Source organism: Cetorhinus maximus, chromosome 4 (genome assembly GCF_964194155.1).
Source record: "Cetorhinus maximus chromosome 4, sCetMax3.hap1.1, whole genome shotgun sequence".
NCBI lineage: Eukaryota > Metazoa > Chordata > Chondrichthyes > Lamniformes > Cetorhinidae > Cetorhinus > Cetorhinus maximus.
In genome coordinates this window covers 4,294,519-4,320,091 of record NC_135882.1, presented here as the reverse complement: position 1 = coordinate 4,320,091, position 25,573 = coordinate 4,294,519, and the positions used below count along the sequence as shown (strand labels likewise).

Genomic DNA, 25,573 nt, shown 5'->3' with positions numbered 1-25,573 from the left:
GTCAGCCTGAAAGAAAATGACTGAATGTAAAACATAAGGAACTAAAATAGATTCTGTGGAATATCAGCCTAGCTCCTCATTGATAGAAGCCAGTTCATATTTTTGAGTAAATCTAATAGATATTCAGACATTAATCACTTACTGATGCTGAGAGAGACACGTTGATCACAACAATTTATACTGCAGGAGAAAAGGATGCTGATTGGTTGGCAAGTCAACTCTGATTGGCCAAGATATTGCCATGGAGAAAGCAACGGGGAATTACAGACTCCCCAAGCTGAGGAGTCAGACTTGCCAATCAATCAGTGCACTTTTCTCCTGCGGTATAAATTGTTGTGATCGTTTGAAATTTGGCATTGTGTTTGTCCTGATGAATGCAAGGTAAAAAGCTTCAGCAACATGTCTCTCTTTTCAGCGATATTCAAGTTTTGCTCTTACAGAATGCCCTCAACATTGAACATTGAGAGAAGAACAGATAGCCAAGTGAGACTCCAATACACAAATCTTCGGACTGAACAGGCTGGGCTCTTTTCACTGAAGAGAAAGCTGAAGGATGACGATGGAGGTCTTTAAGAAAATAGAAGTAGAGATGTTTCCACTCGTGGGGGAGACCAGAACTAAGGGGAGAATTTTCTCCCCGTCACGCGGGCTGGGTGGGAGCGGGCACAGACGGGTAACCGATCACCACCTGCGATCGGCTGCGCGCCGCCATTTTACGTGGGTGGGCCAATTAAGGCCCGTCCGGCGTGACGCGCACCCGGAAGCGCTCAGCGCTCCCTGTGCCGGCGGGGGGAGGAGGGAGAGTCGGGGCCTGCGCGCAAAAGAGCGCAGAAATCTCCGAGGCATGGAGCTGCCTCAGGGAGTTTAGTTTCATTGCGAAAACCTGAAAAAAAGATTTGAAAAAATTATTTGGACATGTCCCCTCATGTGGCAATGTAACATGAGCTGGGACAAGCCTATGAATTTTATTAAAAATTTTTATTAAAGTTATAAAACCTTCATGAAATCTCATCCCGCCCATGGATGAGGTTCCCTGAAAAATGCAGAGGCTGCCTGGGCTCTTCGCCTGCCCGCCACCAACCTTGAGGTTGGATGGGCAGCCCCGAGAATCAGTTTAATTAGTGAATTAATGGCCTTAATAGGCCTTTGACAGTTCGGCAGGCACACAGCTGACACCGCTGCACGCCCGCCGAACTGAGGATCAGAATGACGCGAGGTGACGTCGGGACACATGCCTGATGTCACCGCGCATCATTTTACGCGTCGGCGAGTGGGGCCCGCCCCCGCACGCCAACCAGAAGATTCAGGCCCAAGGGTCATAAATATAAGGTAGTTATGAACAAGTCTGATAGGGAATTCAGGAGAAACTTCTTTCCCCGGAGAGTAGAGAGAATGTGCAATTCGCTTCCAAAGAGAGAAGTTGAGAGAAAACAGTATCGATGTATTTAAAGTGAAGCAAGATTAATACATGAAGGAGAAAGAGATAGAAGAGGATGCTGATAGGGTGAGATGAAGAAGGGTGGAAGCTTGAGTGGAGGATAAACACCAACATGGATCAGTAGGGTCGAATGGCCTGTTTCTGTGCCATAATACTATGCGACACTATGTAATCAAATGCTGTTAGCCAATACTTTTCTCTTTGTAAGTTATGTATAAAATTAATGTTTTGGATGTCACAAAACTGAAGTTAGCTCTTAGCTTCCGAGTTCTTTCAAATTTTGGCCCAAGCACTAAGTGTTGACACCTGCAGCATGAGTTATTTGTGAAATTTAGGCTGCTTGCATAAACGTTTTCCCAAGTACTGGGTTGTTCACATCCTCAATTTTCATTCCTGTAACATAGATCACGACCAGCGTCACCAGAATGGGCATGTGCAGTGGTCTGTGTTGGTCCTTCCAAATTGCAGGTCAAATTGGCTTTCAAGCGCATGACGTTTTTTAGACGAGGTGTTAAACCGAGGCCCCTTGCAAGCAGATGTTAAAGATCCCTTGGCCACCCATGGTTCCCAAGAACAGGAGAGTTCTGCCCAGTACGCTGGTCCCTCAACCAACATCGTTAAAATAGATTATCCGAACATTATCTGTTTGTGGGAGCTTGAGGTATGCAAATTGGCTCCCAATTTTCCTACATTAAAGAAGTGACTGCACTGCTTTAAGGTGCCTTGGGACATCCAGAGGTACTGAGAGGTGCTATAATAGAAAGCAAGTCTGTGTTTCTTAATCATTAAAAAAAAAAGCAACTTTTTACATATGATAAATCCACTGTGCATACAAGTACTTTGCTAAATCCAACAAGCAGTAAAATAATGAAAAAACAAAACTTAAAGCTTCAGCGATTTTAATAAAAATTTTTACTGTACTATGGCTCAACAGACCAGTTGTAAGAACAAGAAATGCTGAAAATACTCAACAGGTCAGGCAGCACCTGTGGAGAAAGAAACGGAATTAACATTTCCATTAACTCCGTTTCTCTCTCCACAGGCGATGTCGGACCTGATGAGTATTTCCAGCTTGTCAAAAAGGTACTGCAATTAACATGGGGGATTTTAATCTACATATAGACTGGGAAAATCAGATGGGTAAAGGTAGCATAGATGAAGAGTTCATAGAATGTTTTTGGAATAGTTTCTTAGAACAGTGTGTTCTGGAGCCAACCAGAGAGCAGGTCACACTAGACCTGGTATTGTGCAATGAGATAGGATTAATTGATAACCTCATAGTGAAGGCACCCCTAGGTGGCAGCGATCATAATATGATTGAATTTTACATTCAGTTTGAGGGAGAGAAGAATGGGTCTGAGACTAGTATTTTAAACTTAGATAAAGGCAATTATGAGGGCATGAAAGCAGAGCTATCTAAAATGAACTGGCAAGTGAGGTTAAGGGATAGGTCAATAGAGATACAGTTCAGATAATTAAAGGGATATTTCAGAATACACAGAATAGATATATTCCAATGAGAAAGAAAACTTCCAAGGGGAGGACCCACCATCTGTGGTTAACCAAGATAGTTAAAAATAGTATCAAACTTAAAGGAAAAGCATATAATTGCACAAAATGGGTGGCAGGTCAGAAAATTGGATAGAATATAAAGAGCAGCAAAGAATGACAAAAAGATTAATAAGGAACGAAAAATTAGAGTATGAGAGGAAACTAGCTAGAAATAAGAGTTTCTATTCCATGGAAATGGAAAATAAGGAGATGGCAGATGAATTGAACCGGTAATTTGCATTGGTCTTCACTATAAAGGATACAAGTAACATCCCAGAAGTAGCTGTAAATCAGTAAATGAAAAGGAAGGAGAACTCAGGAAGATTACAATCACCAGGGAAGTGGTATTGAGCAAATTGTTGGAGCTGCAGGCTGACCAATCCCTGGGTCCTAATGGACTTCATCCTGGGGTCTTGAAAGAAGTGTCTAGTGAGATAGTCGATGCATTGGTTTTAATTTTCCAAAATTCCCTGAATTAGATCGGAAAATAGCAAACGTAACTCTTTTATTTGAAAAGGTGGGGGAGGCAGAAAACAGGAAACTACAGGTCAGTTAGCTTAACATCTGTCATTGGGAAAATGTTAGAAGCTATTATTGAAGATGTTATAACAGGGCACTTAGAAAAATCCAAGGTAATCAGGCAGAGTCAACATGGTTTTGTGAAAGGGAAATCATGTTTAACCAATTTATTGGAGTTCTTTGAAGGAGTTTCATGTGCTTATAAAGGGAAAAGGGGAACCGGTGGATGTACTGTACTTAGATTTCCAGAAGGCATTTGATAAGGTGCCACACCAAAGGGCACTGTGCAAATTAAAAGCTCATGATTTAGGAGACAACATATTGACATGGATAGAAGATTGACTAGCCAACAGGAAACAGAGAGTAAACATAAATGGGTCTTTTTCTGGTTGGCAAGATGTAAAAAGTGGTGTGCCACAGGGATCACTGCTGGGGCTTCAACTTTTCACAATTTATATAAATGACTTGGATGAAGGGACTGAAGGTAAGGCTGCTGAATTTGCTGACGACACAAAGTTAGGTCGGAAAGTAAGTTGTGAAGAGGACGTAAGGAGGCTACAAAGTGACAGAGATAGGTTAAGTGGGTGGCTAAAGATCTGGCAAATGGAGTATAATGTGAGCAAATGTGAAATTGTCCATTTTGGCAGGAAGAATAAAAAAGAAGCTTATTATCTAAATGGTGAGAGGTTGCAGAGCTCTGAGATTCAGAGGGATCTGGATGTCCTAGTGCATGAATCACAAAAGGCTAGTATGCAGGTACAGCAAGTAATTAGGGAAGCTAATAGAATGTTATTGTTTATTGTGATGGGAATTGAATACAAAAGTAGGGAGGTTATGCTGCAATTATACAGAGCACTGGTGAGACCACATCTGGAGTACTGTGTACAGTATTGGTTTCCTTATTTAAGTAACGATGTAAAACATTAGAAGCAGTTCAGAGAAGGTTTACTAGACTAATACCAGGAATGGGTGGGTTGTCTTATGAGGAAAGGTTAGACAGGTTAGGCTTGTATCCACTGGAGTTTAGAAGCTTAAGAGGTGGCTTGATTGAAACCTTTAAGATCCTGAGGGGTTTTTGACAAGGTGGACGTGGAGAGGATATTTCCTCTTGTGGGTGAATCTAGAACGAGGGGTCACGGTTTAAAAATAAGGGGTCACTCATTTAAGACAGAGACTAGGAGAATTTTTTTCTCTCAGAGGGTCGTGAGTCTTTGGAACTCTCTTCCTCAAAAGGCAGTGGAAGCAGAGTCTTTGAATATTTTTATGGCAGAGCTGGATCGATTCTTGGTAAACAAGGGGGTGAAAGGTTATCGGGGGTAGGCAGAAATGTGGAGTGGAGGTTACTATCAAATCAGCCATGATCTTATGAATGGCAGAGCAGGCCTGAGGGGCCAAGTGGCCTACTTCTGCTCCTAATTTGAATGTTCAGGCTTCCAGCATCCACAGTATTTTGCTTTAGTATCAATCATTCAGTTACATTAGCACTTAATGTGGAAAACCAGGCTGATTAGCTGCTGGTATATAGTAGAAATAGAATGCTAATAAAGGTAGAAATACTTCAAAATGTCTCTCACCACACTTTAAAAATTCATAAGAATGAATTACTTGCCACATCTTAAATGTTTAACTTATTATTAGCTATCTTAAACAAGTCTCCTATTTTTACCTTATGTTTCAGAGCCTCCAATGACTCGAACTCCAGCTTGGCTATTTGATTACGAATATCACCTGGTATATCTGAGATGGCAAAGGCTAGGATAAATTTCAGACCTAACAGGATGTGCTGCAAAAAATAAAACGGAAAATATAAGATTATCCAACCATCGCAACATTATAATTAATGAAAATACTTAAAATTATTTTACAAAAACATTGTGCACATATTGCGTATTACATCTCCCATATTGTCCAATTTGGAGGGTTTTTTTTAAACAGTAATTGTAATATTTGGGAGATATATAGGTCATACGGAGATTGGGACACTAAAACACAAGGATCCAGTATTCTCAACATGTACAGTTAACTGGTAATATGTCCCAATGTGACCGGTTAGGCATCTTAAAAATTGCAAATGGGATTGGTAGATAGGTGTAGAGAAGATGTATTCATCTGTGGCGGAGACCAATACAGGGGATATAAATATGAAATAGTCACCAATAAATCCAACTAGGAATTCAGGAGAAGCTTCTTCACTCAGAGTGTGATTAGAATGTAGAATTGTTGCGACAAGTAGCAGAGATACATTTAAAGAGATGTAGATAAATACACGAGGGAGAAAGGAATAGAAGGGTATGCTGATAGGGTCAGATGAAGAGGGGTGGGAGGAGGCTCGCATGGAGCATAAACACCACAGGCCAGATGAGCCAAACGGTCTGTAACATGCTGTAAATTCCGTGTTAATGGGACCCTAAACTGCAAGAAATTTCCTTCTCTCCTCTCTACGTTTTCATATCCGATATTTCTTGGACCAAACATCCTCAAATCTCAATACACTGGAGCTCAGTCAGAAATTAAATCTTTTCTATCTCAGTGGATTTCCTCTGGGTATCTTTACAATTAAATTCCAATATTTTGTACTGAAGTGCTCTCTGCTCACATTCTGGATCTTTTCTAAATACTGAAACAAGGGGTAATCTTTATTTTATTACAACCCTTGGGCCATAAGTATATCAGGATAAACAACGGTACAAGGTATTTCCAGTATCTTCACATTCCTTTCCACAATATTTCATGGAATCTGGCACCACACAGGCCAGCCAATTACATCTGAACTGGGACTCTTAAAGAGCCCTCTGTGTTGAGGGAGTGATCTAATCAAGACCTTTAAAATGCTAAAGAGATTCCACAAGGTAGATGCAGAGAAACTATTCCCTCTGGTGGGATGAATTTAGAACAAGACGGAACAGTCTTAAACTTAGAGCTAGGCTAGGTTCAGGTGTAAAAATCAGGAAAAGCGTTTTTGCCACATAAACGGTGGTGGAAATCTGAAACTCTCTCTCCCAAAAAGGCTATGGTCACTGGGAGGTAACTGAACTTGTCAAGATTGAGATGGATAAATTTTTTTGGGGGGAGATGGGGGGGGGTGGGGAGTGAGGGTATTGAGGGATATGAAGCAAAACTGGGTAAATACAGTTGAGGTATGATCTGAGAATTACCTGATTGAGGAGTAGAATAAGTTCAAAGGGCTGAATGGCCCCCCCTCCCATTCCACCCACTGCCTGCCATTTCCTCGGAGAATTTTGATTATCAATTTTACAAATATTTATCCACTTCCTTTTACAAACTATTATGGATTCTACTTTCACTGCACCTCCCCACTGGGTGGGTTGTTGGGGGGAGGGGAGGGGGGGCACGGGGCAGGCATTCTGTGTCCTACCAACCATCTTCTTAGCAATAAATTCTCCAAGACTCTCTTATCGATTTTAAAATTATCCTTTCAAGTACCTGAGTGACTGATAAATGGGAGAAGATTTTCCCCCATTTATTTTAAGCACATTTGTTAAGATTTCCTCATGATCTTTTGCTCCAGTGAAAGGATCTGCAGTTTGTCCTCAAATCTAAAGGCTCTCATTATACGGAGTGAGAAAGATATTTCTGTGCTCACTGGGGGAGCCCTGTATTTATTCAATGCCTTCAGCAACATGAAGGATTTAAAAAGAAAGTTACAATAGCTGCTATTCTCCTGTCTACAAGAACACCATCTATGAATAGTGTTAACTCTTGACTACCTTATTTACTTTCCACATGAATGAAAAACGTCAATCTATTATTATGCATCAAGTTATCACCCATGTCTCAAATTCCTCTGACATATCAAAAACAACTGGCACTTATATAGCACCTTTAACATAGTAAGACATTTCAAAGCACTTTTCAGGGGCACTAGAACATAAATTAGACACCAAGTTACATAAGGAGCCAATAGGACAGGTGACCAAAAGCTTGGTCAAAGAGGCAGGTCTTCTAGGAGCGTCTTAAAGGAGGAAAGTGAGGTAGAAAGGTGGGCAAGTGCTGGCCAGCTTCGGTGATGACTGTTGTAGGTGGTGGGGGAGGGGTCAAGTGGCACCTGGTGCTGCATCCAGCGCACAGGCAATTGAGGTGGGGGGCAGGGTGAGTGAGGGAAGTGGCAGCACATTAGGGACACCTGGATAAACTGACCAGGCCTCTGCAACTGAGACAGATCAGGCACAGCCACAGTGATATGACTGGGGTCAGACTCCTAGCCTGCCCGCGCATGCAAGCAACAAGGTGGCACCCAAAAGGCCAGCAAGCGCTCCATACCTTACCCCCCACCAACCCCCCAGCACAGACTTCGAGTCCGTCATCATTTTATGGGACCTAGGAGTAGTTGGGCTGCACACGTTGTACAATCTCCTCGCCAACGCTGACCATGTAGCAGTCACTGCTGGGGGCGCTCACAGCCTCTCGCAATCTCAGCTTCCCGGTTTGAACCAGTGTCCCCCATGTCGCAGGCTGACAGGGCAGCCATGCAGCGCACTCATCTCTGGCCATCCGAGGGGTGACCAGATCTCTCCGGGAAGCATTAAGGGGTGGTCACATGGGGCCAGGAAAGGTGCTAAGTACAGCCATGATAACCACGTCTCTCTCTCTTTCATGCTGCAGGAGGACCACGTTAGGATCATGGATCCTGGTGACCTAGCTGTACGCCTGATGGCCCACAGAGAGCGGAGAAGACGAAGGAGAGAGTGACTGAGGCTCCTGGCTGCACAAAGGCAGGAGCAGCAGCCTTAGGAAGAAGGGGCAGCAGGGGCTCCCGCACACACTGCCCAGGAGCGACAGCGAGCTGTGGCTGGTCGGCGCCTAGCAACACCCAGGGTCTATAGACACCACCTGCCATTCCTGCAGATAACTGAGAACCAGTGTCACCGACGACTGCACATGTCTAGGGACCTGGTGGCTCACATCTGCCACTTACTGCAGGACTTAGGGGACATGGAGGGCATCCGCTGCCAGTGGCTGTGAAAATGACCACAGCGCTCAATTTCTATACCAGTGGCCCCTTTCAGGGCTCCACAAGTGACCCCTGTGGGATTTCACAATCCGCTACCCACAAATGCATCCATGAGGTCACGGATGCATCTTCTCCATGGCAACAACTTTGTGTATTTCGCCCGGGACCGGGACAGCCAGGATCCAAGGGCCATTGGATTCGCCCTGATCTCGGGATTCCCACAGGTGCAGGGTGCGATTGACTGCACTCATGTGGCGCTCAGGTCTCCATCGCTACACTCGGTGACTTCATCAACCACAAGGGCTTCCACTCACTGAACGTGCAGCTGGTGTGCAACCACCAGAAACATATCCTGGAGGTATGCGCACGGTTTCCAAGGAGTGTGCACGGTGCCTAGATCCTGAGTCGCTCGCAGGTCCCTGGAGTCTTCCAGGGTCCACAGAGGCTGCAGGGTTGGCTCCTTGGGGACCAGGGCTCCCGCAGAGGCCGTCGTTGATGACACCCGTGCGGCAGCCTCAGACTGCAGCAGAACGACGCTATAATGAGGCTCATGCAGCAGCTCGCAACTTGGTGGAACAGACCATTGGGATGCTGATAATGCAGTTCTGGTGCTTGGACCGGTCTGGTGGAGCCCTGCAATACAGTCCACAGAGGGTATCATGCATCGTCATCACCTGCTACACCCTTTACAACCTGGCACTCCAACGGGGAGACAAGCTGGCTGAGGAGGGGATGGAGGAGCTGGAGGTCTCCTCTGATGAGGACGACACCGACGGAGATGAGGATGAGGGGTTCCTCGGTGGTGACGAGGGCGGGGATGAGGCTCTCGCACTGGCTAGACGCACCCGGGAGGCTCTCATCGCTGCTAGATTTGTGGAGGATGATGACATGCAGTAAGGCACCCCCATAGATCCTCACATCGCAGTTGTGAGCATTTGACTCCAGTCTGGCTTATGGCAGAGCCAATACCCACTGTGAGAATGCTCCTGTCGTGGAGGTGAAGTGGAAATCCTAATAGTTGCTTGATTGCAGGAGGGTGATGACAACATGCAGTCAGGACACACCATAGATCTTCACACAGCCTCTGAGAATGTCTGACTCCTGTCTGGCCGAGGGCAGCTTGCTTGCACTCTGTGATCAAGGCCAACTCAGAGATACAGCCATGAAACTTTAGACGCATCTGACGCTGTGTCCACCTTCAGCACCTCAGCTCTTCAGGAGTTGGTGCACAGCATCACTGGTCACAGATGCTGGTGTGATGGGGGCCAGCCCCACCTTAAAGGTGCTGAGAGCACACAGAGAGAACGAGAGAACTCTGTGGCGCCTGCCCACTACATTTTGGCAGCAATGACCAGCACTGCCAAGGTGCAGGCATCAGTAATGTTTCCAGGGAGCGTGAGGCTGGACCATCACTTTGGTCTGAAGGCTGCACAGAGCACAGGGAAGAGGCCCTGGACTGAGACACCTGCCTTTATCTCGTGCAGAAAGGTTTCACATCTGAGTGACACGAACACTGCTCATCAGAACAAGGTGCCAAAGACAGGGAGACATTCTTAGGAATTTATTGACAATAGTGAACAGTATGTACAAGTGATCAACACCCATGCCGGGACTGCGCAACTACTTTACTTAACTTTCCTAACCCTGCCGCTACATGTTGGTGCTCCCCAGGCATCCACAGTGGAGGTGGAGGCAGCCTGCTGACTGTGATGTCCTGTCTGCGATGACTTTGGCGGGCGTCCTCTGGAGGGCCAAGATTTGGTGGGCCCCAGCCTGCTTTCGGGGTCCTGCTGTGTGGCAGAGGCACCCTCCCCAGCCTATGAAGCTGGAGCTGCGGAAGAGGGGGATTCGGATGGGCTGATCACTCTGAGTCACCTGGGTGGATGGCCCCGGGGTGTGCACCTCCTGATCCTTATCCTATGGGTGCCCGAGGGGCCCGGCTGACTCCGTGAGTGGAAGGGGTAGCTGTAGCAAATTCAGCACCTGTCTCGCATACACACTGTTAGAGGCCAACTATGGCATCAACGATGGGGTTAAGCCCATGCAGCGGTGACATCCTGGACAAAGGTCTCCATGGCGGCCACCATCCTGCCAGTGTTGGCCTCGGTGAGTTGCGATGCCAGCACTATCACCTCAGCCTGAAGTTGGACGGACTCCTCCATCGTGCCTTGCAATCGAAGGAGTGCAGCGGACATCCCTTCCTGATGTTCCCAAGCTTGCCTTTGCAGCTCCAGCAACTGTGACATGACCGAGTCCACAGGCTCCTCATCGGACTTAGACTCAGCAACGTTCTGGCCTCCAGCGGTCTTCCGAGGGCCAGGGACCTGGTAAGTCCCTACCTTCACCTGCTGTGGATCAGAAAGTGCGATGTGCTCACCAGATTGTGATCCTGAGGCTACTCTAAAGCTAGGTCCCACCAAGGTGTGTGTCTGCGCTGGTGGAGGGTGTGAGTGAATGAGCGCTGTGATGGGACTTCAGGGAGGGTGCCTCTAGATTCCTCTTCAGAGGTTTCTTCGGGGCTTGACTGGAGGCCCTGGTTCATGGACTCTGTCGGCTGTTTCCCAGATGTGCCTGCGAAAGCAAGGGGAGATAATTAGTGCATGGCAGTGGCCTCTGAAAGAGGACACATCACTCACAGCATGGTTGTCTGATGGATGTTGCACTGTGGATCCTCACTTGGTAGAGCAGCGCTGACCTTACCATCAGCACAGGACAGGTCCAGATCCTCACCGGCCAGCTGGATGGCTCTGTTTTCAAATTCTGTCAGAACCTTGATCTCCGGTATCCTTCCACCTGTCTGTGACCTTTCCCTCCTGTTGTGAGCCAGTTTGTCCTGCACGGATAGAGATGGGGAGAGTGTATCAGGACGCCTGCTAGGCCAGATGATAAGTATGCCTGGCCTGTGTGGGCGGTGAGTGGTCCCATGGATGGGATAAGGACAATAACAGTGTGTGTTAAAGAGTGAATGCTGATGTCCCTTGCACTGGAAGTGAGTGAGGGCCCTGTGGATGTGTGATGGGTTTGAGAGAGAGTTGGGAGCGATGAAAAGAGTGGCTTACCCTGGCAGAACGGAGGGGATAATTCATCTTTTAGCGGCATTGGGTGGCTGTCCTCCTCTGCAGGGCATTTGTGCTGACCATCGCTACCACCGCCTCCCAAGCCGGGTTGGCGACTTTGCTGCCCATCTTGCGACCAGAGTCGGGGTAGAGCCCATCCCAGCGGGGCCTCCACGGCATCTAGCAGTCGCTTGAGGGACCTGTGGTTGAACCAGGGGTCTGCAGTCTTTTTTCCTTTGCTGGCCATGTCTCCCGGGCAGCGGTGGTGAGCTGGTGGCGATGAGCACTCTGCTGGGGGCTGCCTTTTAAAGATGGCAGGTGGCGTGATGCAACGGCGGGCCGATGACGAGCGGGCGAATGAGAGCCCACCCACCATGGAAACGCCATGTTTCGCGGGAGTGCATAAATAATGAGGCAGTTTCAGGACGATACAGGGTGAAAACCTGCCATTTTCAACAGCGGGTAGGACTCTATTTTACCCACCCGCTACCGCACTTAGGTGGAATTTTCCCAGGATTGCACTAAGGATGAGAATTTTAAAATTGAGACATTGCTTAACCAGGAGCCAATGGAGATCAGCAAGCACAGGGGGTGGTGGGTGAATGGGACTTGGTCCAAGTTGGGTGAAGGGCAGCAGGGTTTTGGATGACATGTTTATGGATAGTTGGCAGTCAAGAGTGTGTTGGTCAAAAAAAAATGTAGAAATGTTATTTATTTCCACATTGTCCAACTGTTAAGGCATGGGTTGGCTAATTGGAAACTACAGAGCTGCTTGTAGGCCTGTTGTAATTAAATTTTTATTGCAATTTTAGTGGATTTTTAAGATAAACCGGTTAGACTAAGAGCTCTGACCAATTAGTAGTCAAGTGAAGGACTTTTTAAAAAAAATTCATTTATGGGATGTAGGCTTCGCTGGCTGGGCCAGCATTTATTGCCCATACTTAATTGCCCTAGAGAAGGTGGTGGTGAGCTGCCTTCTTGAACCGCTGCAGTCCATGTGGTGCGGGGTACACCCACAGTGCAGTTAGGGAGGGAGTTCCTATTGTGGCATCTATTAGGGAACCAGGCTGTCCTTGTCATTAGGTGCAGCCTACAAGTATGTGACGAGTAATCCTTTGGTTCACTGTAACTTTACCACATTTTCAGCAACTTACCACGCAAAAAATATGAAAATCTACAAGGGCAAGTCTAATGTTGTTAGATGCCCTGTTGCAGCAAAACTTGGTCGATGCACGTTTTTTTTTGATGCAGTCCCACTACACCCTCTGCTGGAGTTAACATGCTACTGAGCAAGCAATACAAAACTTAGAAAAAAACGAAACAGGGAGATTGGTTGCATCTGGCTAAATTGTGTTTTTTTTAAAATCTGACACTACATCGTTAGATCATCACGGCAGCTCCAGTATGCTTAATGGTACAAGGGTTTCAACTTATTACAGGTTTACATCTATTTAATATGAAAGAGGGTGCATTTCTATAGCATCTTCTGTGATTGCAGGATGCCCCAAAGTGCTTTAAAACCAATGAAATATTTTTGAAGTGTAGTTACTGTTGTAATGTAGGCAAGTAGGGCAGCTAATTTTCACATAAACAGTAAAGAGATTAATGATCATGCAATCTGTCAGCGATGGTTCACTGAGGGATAAATATTGATCAGGACACCGGGAAGAACTCCCCTGCCTTTTTTTTGAAGTGCCCTGGGATCTTTTATGTCCACTTTTTAATGTCTCATCTGAGGTGGTGAACATTTTTGTTCAGTCTGACAGTATCCAGGGAGAGGAATGAAGTTAGTAGTAAAGGGCAGGGGGAGGTCATTCAGCCCCTCAAGTTTTCCAAGGTTCAATTAGATCACAGCTGATCTGTACCTCAACTCCATTTGCCCACCTTTAATGCATATCCCTCGATAAGTTGACCTAATAAAAATCTGCCCTCAGTATCCACAGCCTTTTGGGAGGCAGATTTCCACAGCAAGGGTAGTGAAATTGTGAAGAGGACTTGTCCTGGTTAGCCCTATTTCTAACATTATGATTATGTCCCCGCATTCTGGATTTCCCCAGCAGAGGAACTAGCTTTTCTGTATCTAACCTACTGAACGATGTTATTTTGAATTGCTCCACTAGATCACTGTTAAACCTTCTAAAGGATCAATAACCCAAGTTTATCAACCTATCCTCATACTTTAACCCTTTTAAGTTCTGGTATAATTCTGGTGAATTTGCATTATACTCTAAAGATCAACTTTACACAGTATTTACAGCACAGAAACAGGCCATGTCTATACTGGTGTTGATGCTCAATATGAACCACACCCCAAACATCATCTCACCCTATCAGCATATCCTTCTATTCCCTTCTCCCTCCTCATTTCCTTACTTAGTTTCACCTCAAGTACATCTGAGTGTCGCCTCAACTACTTCAACTGTGGTTCCACATTCTCACCACGGAGTAAAAATGTTTCTCCTGAATTCCCTGTTGGATTTATTGGTGACTAATATATTTAGTTGTTCGATATAGTTATATATATTATATATTAGGATTATTTATGGCCTCTAGTTTTGGACTCCGCCACAACATCAATAACCTTCTTAAGGTACAACTTCTAGAACTGAACACAGTACTCAAGGCTTGACCAAGGCTCTATGCAACTGATGCAGAACCTCCTCCTTACTGTTTTCCAATCTCCTTGAGCAAAAGACTAACATTTCCCATTAGCCATCTCAATTTCTGTTCATGCCTGTGCACTAGCTTTTTTGTGATTTGTGTACATGGACACCCAAATCCCTTTGCTCGCCCAAGCCTTTAAGTTTTTCCACCATTAAGAAAATATTCCAATTTGTCCACCTTTGATCCAAGGGCAGATTTTTTACCCCGCCAGACAGGCCCAGGAGCGGCCGCACAACGGACCACCACCCATGATTTCACTAATGGCCCAGCCAGGGTGAAACGCGTGCTGATAACCTCAGTGCTGCCTGCTGGGGGTGGGAGGAGCGCAAGCGCTGAAGTGTGCACATGCACTCAGTGTAAGCTCCCTGAAGGCACAGAGCTGCCTCAGGGAGCTGAAGATTTTTTAAACATTAAAAATAAAAGGGCAGAATTTTCTGGCTGACGTGCGGGTGGTGGAGCCCGCACGTCAGCGCTTAAAATGTCGCGCGCTGATGTCACGCGAGCGTCCCGATGTCAATGCGTGGCATCGCAATATTTTGGTCGACGGGCACGCACAGCAGCGGGACGCGCGCCCGCCACTAATTAAAGGCCTCGTTAAGGCCCTTAACTTGCCAATTGTCGACGATTTTGAGGGGCCCGTGCGAACTTCGGCTCGGCGCACGGGCCCAACAGGCAGGCGGGTAGGGGATTTTTTATTAAAACTCATACACTGGTGGTGTATGTGGACTCAGAGGGGTTGTTCATGTTTTTCATGAAATATTTGATGCAGAAAGTGTTTTAAAGTTTCCTCTGTGATTGTTAGCAGTTCACATCAATTCCAAGAGCATTTTGTGTACTTTGAAACCAGTCTGTAGATAGTAATCTTTGTCAGGCCTGCAGCTTTCCAGAGGCCTCCATTTAGCCTGGGTATGGGTTCTGACATCTCCACTGGAGGCAGCTCCTCTGAGGAGGAAGGGAGGGATAGAATAAGGAGGAGGCCAGGAGTGGACAATCAGCCTCCAGGGGAGCCACCTTTGGGAGGCCAGACGCAGGCACAAGGGGTGCAGAGCCAAGAGATTGTCCAAGGTGGAAGGGGCCACAGAAGATTCCACTATTCTGCTGCCAGGGTTTACAGGCAGCGAAGCAGCTACCTCAATATGTCTGAGGTGCAGTGCCGAAGGAGGCTCCGACTGTCAAGGGGGACAGTGAACTATATCTGTCAGATGATTGGCCCTGAGATCTCTCCTAACTGTGTGGGTGGACACCCCATGCCAGCGGCTCTGAAGGTCACAGCTGCCCTCCACTTCTACGCCTCTGGCTCCTTCCAGGGCTCGGTGGGTGATCTTTGCAGTGTCTCCCAATCAGCTGTCCACACTTGTGTCAAGCAGGTGACAGACGCTCTGTTCAGACGGGCATTGACCTTCATCCACTTCCGCTGCAACCAGGCAAGTCAGGCACAGCGAGCCAGAGGCTTCGCGGCCATTGCTGGCTTCCCCCGTGTCCAGGGTGCAATAGACTGTACACATGTGGCCATCAAGGCTCCAGCAGGTGAGCCCGGTGCCTTCGTCAACAGGAAGGGCTTCCACTCCATGAACGTGCAGATAGTGTGTGATCACAGGATACTGATTCTACAAGTCTGTGCAAGGTACCCAGGCTACTCCCACGACGCCTACATCCTCAGGTGCCGGGGCTCTTTAGTGCTCCAGCTCGGCTGGATGGTTGGCTGGTGGGTGACAAGGGCTATCCCCTCAGAAGGTGGCTCATGACGCCTCTCCGCCATACAAGAACAGAAGCTGAGCAGCGGTACAATAGGACCCAGGGCTTCACAAGGGCTGTGGTGGAGAGAACCATCGGTCTTCTCAAGATGCGCTTCCGTTGCCTGGACCACTCGGGGGGTGCACTCCAGTACCCCCCAGATCGTGTCTCTGTGATAGTGGTAGCATGCTGCGTTCTGCACAATCTTGCGCTGGAAAGGGGGGATGCAGTTGATGATGAAGACCTTGACGCAGTGGATGTGGCTGTACATGATGAATCCAGCAGTGGCTCAGAGGATGAGGAAGCACAGGGCGATGATGAGGGGCAGCACGCTGACCCACTACTACACCAAGGAGGCAGGGACACCCAGGACACTTTAATCCAACAGACCTTCAGCTAGCTCCACACGCATGGATCAGCAGGACCAGCATTGCCTGGCACTTCCACACGTGGCACTTAGGTGCTACATCTTCCACCTGTTCAGCTGCAACTAAGGGCTTAGTGCAGAAACATCAATGTCCACTCAAACATTCATGATATATCGGTGAAAAATACAAATGCAGCACAAAGGAAACACCCTCAGCCATGGTCAGAAAAGTGGACTTTATTCTGTCCAACATAAAACAGAAATGTCTCTATGACAAACCTAAGTATTTGTTCCCTAAATTAAGGCCAACACAAAATCACCAGAGACATACCTGTGGAGTGCCTAACATGCCTTCTGCTTTCGTTTGCGGGTGCTATGTCTAGATGCCGCCCCATCGCTCGGAGTGGCTTGTGAGACAGCCTGCTGACTCTGCTGTCCTGTTGGCCTCGATGACCTTGGCGGGCGTCCTCTGGCCCGTGGAGCTTGTGATGGCCCTGCCTGGGAGGGAGAGGCCAGTTCCAGAACTGGCACCTCCTCAGTTGTTGCAGCCTCAACAGATGCAACGGTCACTGGCAGAGGGGCGGAGGAGCTGCTGCCCTCATCCGGAGAGTCCTGAGAGGAGCTCGCAGAGACGACAGGCAGCTGCTGCACCGACATGAGGTCACATTGGACCTCCCTGCTCACCGCAGATGCATGGGCACCGAGTGCCGGCGCTTGGTGTCCACAACATCTCCCACATTGGGAATGACCACCCGTGGCCATTACCGCTGTGAGGGCTTGCAGGTTAGAGCGTAACCCAATCAGAAGAGTCTCCATCCAATCGAAGCCCCTCTCCATGAGAGTCGCCAATCTCTCAGTGGAGGAAGTGTGAAGCTCTGTCCTGAGGTTCATGCCTTCACTGACACTCTGCCTGGACTCCTCCATCGTAGAGACCAACTGAAGCACACCCTAATGCAACCCTGCCAGATGCAAACGCGATTCCTGCCGCTTGTCCTGCAGCTGCTGCATTGGTGACAGCTCCAGAGGCACATCATCAGTGCCGGACTCAGCATGTGCCTGGTCCCCTGCAGCCCTCCAGCTGCTGGCACCATCGGCACTCTCTGTCCGTGCCATCTCCTCCAGCGATTGTGAAGTGCCCTCTCCACTGTGCCCTGGGACACTAGCCGATGTTAAATTCCCCAACGAAGTGTTTGTGTCTGCGCTGGTGCCTGGCTGGCTGGCCCTCAGGTGTGGAGGGGGGGCTGCGGTGTCTATGGGCGCAGCCATGTGTTGGTGATGCTGAAATTAACAACAAGGGCAGTGCATCAGTTAGCGTAGTCAGTTAAACCTTTCATCCCTTTCCCCCCCCCCAGCCTCATAAGTCGCTCATCCTTCAAGACCCTAAGGAGACGAACATTGGTGGGGTGGAAAAGAGTCAAGAGGAGGCCCAAACATTAGACACGCATACATACAGGCTGGTCAGATGGCCTCAGGAATGCCACATGACATGTTATGTGCCATTGGAGTGGGGAAAGTGCAGAGGTTCCTGACCTGGATACACGCTGGCCTGGAGAGTTGGAGTTATGAGGAAACACTGCAAACACTTGTGACATTTGCCGTGGATCACAGGAGATTGACAGGTTACATTATTGACCTTCGTACCGTTATGAGGGACATAGACCAGGTGGACAGAAGGCTACATTTCCCCTTGGCGCAGGGATGACTAACGTGGTGGCATTTATTTAAGTTGAGTGCCATGAGGTTGACAGGTGAGGTGCTGAGGACCTTTTGGACAGAGTAATGTGGGGCGCACTGGCTGAAAGGGTGGTGGAGGTACAAACCCTCTAAGATGCAAAACGTCTTTGGCTGTGCAGCAGCGATGCCATGGCATGTTAGGCCATGGGGATAGTGGTCACAAATGGGATAAGGCGACTTTGGAAGGTGCTGGAGACGTGCATCCTCAAGGGGACGAGGGACCTTGGTGTATGACCCACACGTCAGAATGTCTCAGTCTGTGAATGAGCAGTGTTGCAGCATTAACGATTGCAGCAACCATCAGTGGTTTGGATGGTAGGCAGACAGACTGGATGGGACTGTGGCCCTCAAATACCTGGCCGCTGCACCCCAGCCTCACCAACACCTGCTGACCTGGCCGCCTGCCTCCTCCCCAGCTCCATGGCCTGCTCCTTGAAGGTGCTGAGGCGCTGGAGCAGGACATGCCCACCACCAGTCCTCTGGTGCTTCCTTTGATTGAGCAGTTTTTTCCTGCAGAACAGAGAAGAGGATTTATTGGGGCTGATCGCTCATGTACTCTGCACGCGCACGCCGCACCCCAACCACAGTGGCCCATCTGAGTCCTCCAGCGGCTCCTGTCCACACTACTGGTGATCAGACCCCAGAAGATAGTACGGCTGCTCCCAACCCCCTCCCCCAACGGCCACCTTGGACACATTCGGCATCCATCATTTTGAATAACACATGGGTTTTAGCGCCCACGGCAAGGAGGCACAACTAGGTGCGGCGCCAAGGCCAGCAGATGGCACTTGGCCACGACACCTTGAGGCTCCCCTTCCACCATCCCATCACCATCAATAAGACATGTGTTGGAGTTCTGAGTATGTGTCTAGCTGCCTCCCCTGCAGGTTGCCCCCAGACTACTCAAATGCGACAAACACCAACATATGCTGCGGGGAGAACCCATCTTCTCCTCAACCACTAAGGCTGATGTAAGCATGGTCACTACCTGTTTGCCCACCCAGTGTGCGCCAAATGCCCAGTGCAGGAACGACAGTAAGACGTGGATGGGGGGGAGGATGGGGGGCTCAAAGTCTAAGGTTACCTGCTGGGTCAAATGGCCAAGGCCGACATGGTACTCACCCTTCCAGAGCGCAGCAAATCATTGAATCATTTGCGGCACTGCATTCCTGTGCGCCGCACATCATCATGGGTGCTTACAGCGTCATCCACCTCCTCCCACGCCTGCCTGGTGACATGGGGGGCCCTCCTCCTCCCATCCTCCAGATAGAAAATATCCCGACGGCTGGACACCTCTTGAAGGAGGACAGCAAGGCAGGCATCGGAGAAGCGAGGGGCACACTGGCCCCCCGCTGGCCTCTCCTGCAGCCTGCCCCCCTCCTCCTGCTCCTGTCCTCTAAGAGCAGCCTCTCTCTCTCTCTTCGAGTGGCCATGGTGCATTGCCTCAACGAGGCTGTCTGGCCACGCTTTATACAGACCATTGGAACCTGTGGTCTGAGCACGCCCGCCTCCGCGACTATTTTCCCATTCTCCACGGGAGTCGCTAACTTGCTGGGCGGGCCTTAATTGGCCCGTCCACGCAAAATGGCAGTGCGGCCCATTTCGGCGGCAGCAATCGGCTGCCCGCCCGCCGCAGAGTCGGTCGGGCCCACCCATCAAGGGCAAAATTCTGCCCAAAGATTTCAAAATGAAGGAAAACATGTCCCCTCCTGTGGCTCTGTCACATGAGCAGGGACATGCTTAAAAATGACTTAAAAATTTTTTTACTTTTTTTTTTAAATCATCGCCCGCCCGCCAACCGTAAGGTTGGACAGGCAGGGAAACTTTCACTTTAATTAATTGATTAATGGGCTTAACAACCCTCTTAATTGTCGGCGGGCGTGCTACTGACTCCCGTGTGTGCCCAAAGGCCGAAATATTGCGCGAGTGCGCGATGACGTCGCGAGTATATATGTCATTTTCAACTAACGCCCCTCTGTCTCAAAATAACTAGTCAAAATTTAACACAATCATTGATACTTAGTTTAATTTGCTCTACACAAGCCTACAACTCTCAGCATCGGAATTTTTCTTCATCTGTTTTGCAAATGAAATAGATCAGGTACAGACAATAACGGACTATAACACAAATGAAATGCATCTTACTTGCTGACAAGCTGACGCATTGCAAATAAAGCCAGCCATTCAATGCCGAAGGCCAGTTAGTTCTGCAAGTGTAAACATGTGGAGCGGGGAAGGGGGGAGAAAGAGATTTCTCAGTTAATACATCATAGATATTCAGTCCCATAAAAGTTCAATCCATGCAAATGTTTTGACTTACCTCTACACTCACAATTAACAGGACAAGCTCTATACTGTTTTCATGAAACACTCCCTTCACTTGGGGCGATATCCCAATCAGTGCACAGTTGGTCATCACTGAAATAACTCCCATTGTTTCTAAGGCCAGCTATAAACAAAAGGACATAGGGTTTTGCTCAATGGAAGTTCATAATATTAAAACCAGAAAAACATACATTCAAGTTACTTTGAACCACGTGGACTAACATTAGTTACCAAAATATTTTTTAAAATGAATATTCTGTGAGGATTAGAATTATTTTTCCCATAAATGAATCCCATACGCAAAGATTTTATAAGTATTATTTATTTCATGGAAAAAAGATAAACACTCAAAAGGGAACTAAAAAAAAACACAAGCCTTTTTTACAATTTTAAATCCAAACATTCTTAGCCCCAAAACAGGTCAACCAGAACAGCAGAATTTCTGTTTAACCTTAAACCAACCTTGCGTTCCTCCCAGCTATGGACAAAGGTGAATGTTTGTTTATTAGTTTTTCAAGGTTTTAACTCATTTGGTATAATCATTCAATGCATAAACATACATGGTCTTGTACACCTGGGACTTTTACGGTTGTGAAAGGGAAACTGTGAGCCCTGTGTCAGTGTGACCACTGACAACATTGAAGACAGAAGTGGTCCATCTCAACAAAATTACTGGTGCTCGTCTCCTAGCTCAGTAATGTACGATCGGTTTATGTTTCTTTTGATGGTGGGCTATCTCATGTTAAAGTTTAAATTCAGACTCTACAGAGTATTATAACCCTCAAGTTTGAATAAGTTACAAGTAACGCTAATCAACAGGACCAACTCAGTTGTTCAACAAATTTAATGTTGAAGATAGCTTGTTCCATCACTAGGATTTTGAATGAGAAGCTTTTGGTCACCAACCCTAATAAAGTATGTGGCTCTGTGTCAAATGTTTTCTGATTACGCTCCTGCGATGCACCTGAAGGTGTTTTGCTACATTAAAAAAGTGCTGCATCAGTGCAGGTCATTGTTATCGTATTGCACTTCCTTCCTGAAGTTAACTGCTATCCAACCAAGTAAATGCAATAGTGCGTAGGTCTGATTTTAACCCTACGTTATAATACATTGGTCGAGATTTTATACCGTTATTATAAAATAAATTGGTCAGCAGTTTATGGCATTCAGGCATGTGCATTTGAAAATGGAAATGTGGAAACTGCTATTAAAGGACCCCACCACTCCATAGGTTGCACTGTAACAGTGCTCGCCAATAGACTTGGCATCAAAAACATGCAATGGTATGAACTTGGGTACTTGCCCACTAGTTCCCCATTAAAGACACCATAAAGGATTAGGGCTGGTAAATGCAAAAGTAAGTGGATATCTTGCTGGCCCTAAAATTTACTTTCATAAGTGTGGAGTCTCACTCCTTCAGGCAATAATTAGAGTTCCGGTTTTAAAAAAAAGGTTTTTTTTAAAAACCTTTTTCTTTGCTTCTTTTCTCTCTGAATCACATCTGTGTTTCCCAATCTTTATTCTGCTTTCGGTACATAATTTAAAGCTAATTTACACTTCCCATTTTGACTTTGCAGGTCTCAGTGAGGATAGTTCAGTCTGATTGGTTGAAGAGACTAGCTGATACTTGCCCTGCTCACAGACACCCTGTAAAGGGCTCCATGTTGGATCAGAGCAATCTCCCCTCTAAAGCCCTTTGTGGGCAACTATCAGCAAGGTGAACAGTTAGCTCCATTCCTTCGCGCCTGACCACAAAACCTGGGCCAATATTACTAACCCAACTATGCATTAAGTTTGCATGGGTATAAAATAAGAACTCTGGTACTGCACTATTGATTCCTGGAGTGAAAAGATTGTCCAGCAAGGAGAAATGGAATAGAATGAGCTTTTTTTTTTGGGGGAGTTTAGAAGAATGAAAGGTGACCTCATTGAAACCATAATATTCTGTGAGGGCTCGATAGGGTAGGTGCTGAGAAGCCATTTCCCCTGGCTGGAGAGTCTAAAACTAGGATTACAGTCTCAGGATGAGGGGTCAGCCATTTAGGACTGAGATGAAGAGAAACATCTTCACTCAGAGGGTTGTGAATCTTTGGGATTCTCCACCCCAAACAGCTGTGGTTGCTAAGTCAATGAATAGATCCAAGACTGAGATTCATAATTTACGTGTAGGGAACCTATGGATCATTCTATAAAAAGGATCTAGACATAATATTGCAATAGAAATACAGAAACACCATTTTGGAACATATTGGAGAGATACTTTCTCAGATATCAAAAAGAACACTGATAACAGGAGATAGAAGGAACCAAAAATATATAGCGAACCTCAGGCTAAAAATATAATTACAGGGATAATCACTGTCTAATAGAGGGAAATGCTCTTCAAAAGTTAATGAGATTTTCTTATGGTATAAAACAGGTAATATCCTACTATGTGTGGAGATTGAACAAAAAGAAAACTGAGGTTGTCATCGGGCAGTAACAATGGTTAAAATACTTCTCATTTAAATAGCAAGGTTCTCTCAAGTTGAGACAAACGGAACAGGCACAAGCCCGACTTACCAGCCAGACTCCCATGTCCGCTGCAGGCTGGGAGAACGGCCGTTTGAAGACACGACACATTTTCAGAGCATCGGAGAATACTTCTGTGATGTTGTTCAAAATTGCCAATATAGCCGCCAGAGGGTAAACACATGAGAAAAGACTGACATAGCCAAACTGCTGAAACAGTTCCAAGTAATCATCAAAGGTTCCCTAAGAGAAAGAGGGAAAGAAAAGAAATAAATTTAGAACACGCAATTTTAAAGTAAAACACAAAGAAAGCCAGTTGTAGTTCAGTGGATTACACAGCTGCTTCGGAGTCAGAGGGGATTCAAGACCCACTCCAGCGGTTTAGCACATAATCCAGGCTGACACGCCCAGTGCAGTACTGAGGGAACACAACACTGTCAGAGGTGCAGATGGCCTCAGGGCATCCCAAAATGCTTTACAGCCAATGAAGTGCTTTGGCAGTGTGGTCACTGTTGTAATGCAGGAAATGCTTCAGTCAATTTATACACAGCAAGGTCCAACAAACAGCAATGAGATAAATCATCAGATTATCTGTTATGATAATGTTGGTTCAGGGACAAATAGTGCAGTTGGATCTTTTACATCAACCTGAGAGGACATATCAGGTTTTGGTTTAATGTCTCATCCAAAAGGTGGCACCTTTGACAGTGCAGCACTCCCTCAGTACTGCCCTGGAAGTGTCATCTTAGATTTTGTGGTTCAAGTCCCACTCCAGAGGTCTCAGCAATGATCTTCTGACTCCAAGGTAAGAGTGCTACCCACTGAGCAAAGGCTGACACTTCAAAAAAAAAAATCTCAAAAACGTGACCGTAGGAAGAACACAGCAGTGCTGGGCGTTAAACACCACAGAACTATTGAGCTTTGAGGTTTTCTTCTCGCGTTCTCTGCCCGAAGGCAGGTTTGGCCCACAGCCAAGACCTCCACCATGGGTAGGGCAAGAAGGCAAGTCCAGTGTGGATTAGCTCACCCTGGTATGGATTAGTTTGGTGTTAACTGCTCTAAGGGGATTGAACCCCAAACTGTTGACACCAAACTAATCCATACCAGCCATCCAGCCAACTGAGCCAACCGACCCCCCAAGGAATCAGAGTTGCTGTGGCAACATACACTTCTACATGCATGTTGTAGCTTGGAGCAATGGATAGTGATTGTAGAGGCTCCAATTTCTTTCCATCACATGGCTGACCAGGAATCTCTCCTGCTCTCACCGCCTGCCATTGGTGTGTGTTGGAAGGATTTACAAATTGATACTCAACATGTTTGGTCGCATTATGAACGCACCTTCCTTGGCCATCAAGTCCTGGAGTGGGACTTGAACCCGAGTTTCTCGCTCAGAGCAGGGACACTGCCCACTGCTCCACAAAACCTCTCGTCTTTGAGGTTTTACAGCATCAAAAAACTTTGAAAGATCAGTTGTGCTTAGTTCCACATTCCAGCTCTCTGTAATTCTGTAAATACTTCATCCTGAAGTACCTGTCCAACTCCCTTATCATTTATGGAATCAGCTTCCACCATCTTTTCAGGTACAACATTACAATCCCAACAACTCAGTGGAAAAAAAATTCTCAACTTCCCTCTAGATTTTTTGGTCAATGATTTTAAACCTATCACCTCTGGTTATCAATTCACTCGCAAGAGGGAATAATTTTTCTCCTTCAAAACTCCTCACCACCTTGAAAATCTCTAATAGGTTACCTCTTAACCTTCTCTGCTCGAAGGAGAACTGTCCCAACTTTTCCAACCTTTCCTCATAGCTGTCAGTGTACCTACACCCCATGGGCTGCAGCAGTTTAAGAAGATGGCTCACCACCACTTTCTCAAAGACAATTAGGGATGGATGATAAAAATGCTGGCCCAGCCAGAGACTCCAACATCCCATGAAAGAATAATAAAAAACCCTCATACTTGGTAAACCTTCTCTGTACCCTTTCTCACAACTTCCTTGATATGTGGTGCCCAGAACTGCCTGGATTGCTCCAGCTGAGGCCTAACTAGTGATTTATAAAGTTGAAGCATGATCCCTTTTATTTTATAATCTAAGCCTCCATTTATAAACCCAGGTAATCCATATGCTTTTTTTTAAGACTTTAACTTATCCACTTGCACTGTTACCTTTAAGGATTTGTGTAAATGGACACAACAGTTTTGCTGCTCATCTATACTTTTCAAAGCACAGTTACTTTGAAATGGCTGAAACTCTGGAAATCTTGCTTTGGCTGCACAGGTGGACTCAGAGTCAAAGTTAGGCTCATAAAGGCATAGAAGGAGGCCATTCAGCCCATTGAGTCCATGCTGGCTCTCTGTAGAACAATCCAGTCCGTGCAAGTCCCCCATTCTATTCCCATAACTCTGCAAGTTTATTTCCCTCAAGTGCCCATCCAATTTCCTTTTGAAATTGGTCATCTCTGCTTCCACCACCCTCGTAAGCTGGGAGTTCCAGATCATTACCACACGCTGTATAAAAAAGTTCTCTTTCTCATATCCTGCGTCTATCTGTTGCCAAAAACCTTAAATCTGTATCCTTATACTATTAGCTAACAAGAACAGCTTTTCATTGTCTATCTTATCTAAACTGGTTATAATCTTGTACTCTTCTATCAGATCTCCCCTCAACCTCCTTTGGTCCAAGGACAACAGCTTCT

General features: G+C 46.7%; 1 protein-coding gene across 1 annotated transcript in view; it reads right to left on the bottom strand.

Moving 5' to 3' along the window:
* Window positions 1–25,573, bottom strand: part of ano10a (anoctamin 10a) — a 70,110-nt gene that overhangs the window by 9,290 nt on the left and 35,247 nt on the right. Inside the window, exons 9-11 of the mRNA XM_078539845.1 lie at window positions 22,923–23,114; window positions 20,356–20,484; window positions 5,175–5,291 (exon numbers count right to left, since the gene is read on the bottom strand). Of these exons, the coding sequence (XP_078395971.1) occupies window positions 5,175–5,291; window positions 20,356–20,484; window positions 22,923–23,114 (438 nt within the window). The remainder of the gene's footprint in view (window positions 1–5,174; window positions 5,292–20,355; window positions 20,485–22,922; window positions 23,115–25,573) is intronic.